We start from the raw sequence: 4,599 nt of genomic DNA on the forward strand, positions 1-4,599 counted from the left end.
GCAGATATGACTGCTTCTGTTCCATATACTAGCAAATATGGAGTGGCTCCAATCAATGTTCTGACAGTCGTTCGATAACCCAACAAAGCATATGGCAGCATCTCATGCCAACCTTGGTGGTTGTCAATCATCTTCCTCAGGATCTTCTTTATTTCTTATTGGCAGCCTTTACAGCTCTGTTCGTTTGAGGACGATAAGCAGTTGAATTTCCGTGAGTAATATTAAATTACTCGCATATATCTCTGATCAAGTGACTGTTGATATTTTCACCATTATCAGTAATGATGGATTCTGGTATTCCAAATCTGCATATCATGTTGTTGCGAACAAAATCAGCCACAACTTTCTTGGTCACCAACTTGTAAGAAGCTGCTTCCACCCACTTGGTGAAATAATCAGTGGCAACCAAAATAAATCTATGTCTATTAGAAGCGGCTGGCTCTATCAGACAGATGACATCCATACCCCAAGATACAAATGGCGAAGGTGAACTCATAGCATTAAGTTCGTGAGGTGGCACTCGGATAAAATCAGCATGCACTTGACATTTATGGCATTTTTGCACAAACTTGCAACAATCATTCTCCATAGTCATCCAGAAATACTTGGCTCGAAGGACCTTTCTTGAAAAAGTGAGCCTATTCATATGCGTGCCACAAATTCCAGCATGTATCTGTTCAATAAGTTTTGCAGCTTCAACAGCATCGACACATCTGAGAAGACTCAAATCAAAAGTCCTCCTATACAGGATTTCTCCACTTAAAAAGAAATTGAGGGCCATACAACGTACCGACTTCTTTTCATTGGACGTAGCATCTTCGGGATAAGTTCCAGACTCCAAATACTTCTTTATATCAAAAAACCAAGGCAAACCCCCTGGTTCTGCTTCAACATGTGAACAATGGACTAGATGTTCTTTCAACTCTATATCTAGAGGATCAATATAATCTATATCTGGATGTTTAATCATCGAAGCGATGGTGGCAAGAGCATCGGCCAATTCATTCTGCATTTTGGGAGTATGTCTGAAATCGATCTTACGAAATCTTTTGCACAACTTCTGCACATATTGTACGTATGGTATAATCTTTGGGTTCTTCACAGCCCATCCTCCTTGAACTTGGTGAATCAAAAGATATGAATCTCCTATAACCAATAACTCATAGACATTCATGTCGATGGACATTTTCAAACCAAGAACACAAGCTTCGTGCTCGGCCATATTGTTCATGCGATTGAATCGTAGCTTAGCTGCCATGGGATAGTGCTGACCAGATTCTGACCCTAAGATTTATCCAACACCTTTACCTTGATGATTTTCCACTCCATCAAAGAATAATCTCCAACCTGGATACGCTTCAGAAATATCCTCACCTACAAATGTAACTTCTTCATCGTGAAAATAAGTCTTAAGTGGTTCATACTCTTTATCAACGGGATTTTATGCAAGATGATCAGCCAAAGCCTATGCCTTTATCGCTTTCTGAGTCACGTACACAATGTCAAATTCACTGAACAACATTTTCCACTTAGCTAACTTTCCGGTCGGCATCGCCTTCTAGAAGATATACTTCAGCGGATCCATTATGGAAATGAGGTATGTAGTATAAGAAGACAAATAATGTCTCAGCTTCTGGGCAAGCCACGTCAAAGCACAACACATTCCCTCCAACAAAGTGTAGGGCAAGCCACATCAAAGCACAACAGATTCTCTCCAACAAAGTGTAACGAGAATCGTATGGAGTAAACTTCTTGCTTATATAATAGATAGCCCTTTCCTTCTTTCCTGTCTCGTCGTGTTGACCAAGCACGCATCCGAATGCACTATCTGAGACAGACAAGTACAGCAACAAAGGACTCCCTTATCGCGGAGTAACCAATACCGGTGGATTGGACAAATAGTTCTTGATAGCATCAAAAGCAGTCTGGCACTCTTCAGTCCTCTTTGTCGGAGCGTCCTTCTTCAACAGCTTAAAGATAGGCTCACACACCACGGTTGATTGAGCTATGAATCGAGTGATGTAGTTTAACCTTCGTAAGAAACTCATCACCTCTTTTCTCGTCTTTGGCGGAGGTAACTGTTGAATTGCCTCAATCTTGGAAGGGTCGAGTTCAATACCTCATGTACTGACTATAAATCCCAAAAACTTGCCGGATGACACTCCAAAAGCACATTTAGCGGGATTCAACTTCAAATTATACCGACGCAGATGATCAAAGAACTTCTTCAAATGTGTCAGGTGGTCCGAACTCTCACGGGACTTAATTATGACTTCATCCACATACACTTCATTCTCCTTATGAATCATGTCATGAAATATGGTTGTCATAGCCCTAATATAAGTAGAACCAGTATTCTTGAGGCCAAATGGCATCACTCTGTAATGATATACACCCCAAGGTGTAATAAAAACAGTCTTTTCTGCATCTTCCTCATCCATCAGAATCTGGTGGAAACCTGCGTAACAATCCACAAATGACTCTTTTCATGCTTAGCACAGTTATCAATCAAAATATGAACATTTTGAAATGAAAAATTATCCTTCGGGATAGCTTTGTTGAGGTCTCTGTAATCGATACAAGTCATGATTTTCCGTCTTTCTTGGCAACCCGAACAACATTGGCTAACCAAGTTGGGTATTGTGTCACTTCCACCAATCGAGATTCTATTTGCTTGGTGATATATTCTTTGATATTTAAACTTAGTTCAGGCTTGAACTTCCGAGCCTTTTGCTTCATCGGATCAAACCCCAGGATAATCGGTAGTTTATGAGATACAACATCAGTACTCAGCCCTTGCATGTCGCTGACTTCCCAGATGAACACATCAATATATTTAGAAAGAAAATGAATTAACCTTTTATTTGATTTTCATTTAAGTGAATGTTGATCTTAACCTCTTTAACGCATTCGGGGTTTCCCAGATTTATCGTTTTCATTTCCTCTAGATTCGGCTTATGCTGGTTTTCAAACTGCCGAAATTCTTTGGCGACATACTTTGGTTCCTCACTTTTTTCTTTGTAATCATCAACCTCGTCATCACCTGCCTCATTTTGTTCATTCAGCTCGTGACATGACATGACGTTGGCAGGTCTAAAACTTACTGAAACCATAAACAGACAAAGTTAGGAAAGAAAAGTATAACAAATGAATAAATAAATGAAGTTTAAAAATAGAAGAGGCTTTCATTCAAATTGGAAAATGCAAACTTTGGCCATGGCATAGGGCGATGTTTCCTTCTTTGAACATCACGACGGAAATTTGAAAGTTCAAAACAGTTAAAGAATATGCAGAATGGTGGGTCTCAGGCCTCTTCCGGACTACCACCAATTTAAACTATGTATGAAAGGATGCCCTTCTACCGAGGAGTTCGGGGGATCAAAATGGGCGTGGAGGTCCAGTTTCGTAGCATCTCTCTGGCTCAGCATCGCGGATACCAGCTAGCTTTACCTCTTCCTCAATAACAGCATCGATCTCCTCAAACAGGTCACAGATTCCTTCCCCAAGGTCTTCATGCTCGGCATACTCCCGGACTGGGAAGGATTGATACAGATGTGGGATCGGCTTAGACAACGCTTGATCATTTTTCTTCTTTGTCTTCAAGTCATCATTTGTGGGGATGTACCCCAAACCATATCTGGCTCCCTTGACGAGGAACGAAATAGGCTCAATAATCCCTTCGGAGTTTATTCCCAATCCGAAATATGGTTCAAAACAATTCTGTAGCATCACAGTGGCTATCATCTTGTACACGGCAGGCATGGGAGTATGTGGGGCCAAGTCTTCACCGGTGGCATTTACCAGCTCCACCGTGTAAAAATTTGTACCTCGCGTTACTTCATCAATGATTGGAACCTGTCTACCAGAGTGACTCCCTTCGCCATGAATAATCAGCTCTTCGTTCTTCCAAATGAGCTTCATCATCTGATGTAGAGTAGAAGGCACAGCTCCAGCCATATGGATGAAAGGCCTTCCCAGAAGAAGGTTATGACTGGTAACGATATCCAATGCTTGAAACTGTGCACTGAATTCTGCTGGACCCATTTGGATAATCAGATTCACTGCACCCAACGTATCTCTTTGAACTCCATCAAAGGCTCTTACGTTTACTTGGTTTTGTTCCAGCTTCCCAAGGTCAAACCTTAGCTGCCTCAACGTCGACAACTGGTAGATATTCAGACCAGATCTATCATCTACTAAGATGCGGTTGACAACCTTTTCATAGCATACCACAGTGATGTGCAATGCCTTGTTGTGTGACATCCCTTCGAAAGGCAGCTCATCGTCACAAAAGCTGATTTGGTGCCCTCGAATAACCTAGTGAATCATAGTGGCCATGTTATCGCTGCTTGTGCCCATGGGTATATACGTATCATTGAGAGCCTTCATCAAAGCCTGAATGTGCGATTGAGAACTAATTAGCAGGGCCCATACGGAGATCTGGGCTGGAGTCTTCTCCTAATGCTTGACGATAGAATAGTCTTTTGGGTGCATTATTCTCCAGAATTCCTCCGCTTCTCCTTCGCTTATTGGCCTTTTAGTCTGATCCTTCTTTTGACCTCCGAGAGCAAGCTCGTCAAGAGTGTAACATCTTCCGGA

At 41.6% G+C, this 4,599-nt stretch overlaps 1 protein-coding gene across 1 annotated transcript; it reads right to left on the reverse strand.

Moving 5' to 3' along the window:
• Positions 1-226: 226 nt before the first annotated feature.
• Positions 227-1,258, reverse strand: LOC107009833. The gene is made up of 2 exons (XM_015209160.1): positions 606-1,258; positions 227-305 (listed from the first exon to the last, which is right to left on the reverse strand). The coding sequence occupies exons 1-2, from the start codon at positions 1,256-1,258 to the stop codon at positions 227-229; spliced, it is 732 nt and encodes a 243-aa protein (XP_015064646.1).
• Between the last annotated feature and the right edge of the window lie 3,341 nt (positions 1,259-4,599).

This window comes from Solanum pennellii, chromosome 2, assembly GCF_001406875.1.
Source record: "Solanum pennellii chromosome 2, SPENNV200".
Classification (NCBI taxonomy): domain Eukaryota; kingdom Viridiplantae; phylum Streptophyta; class Magnoliopsida; order Solanales; family Solanaceae; genus Solanum; species Solanum pennellii.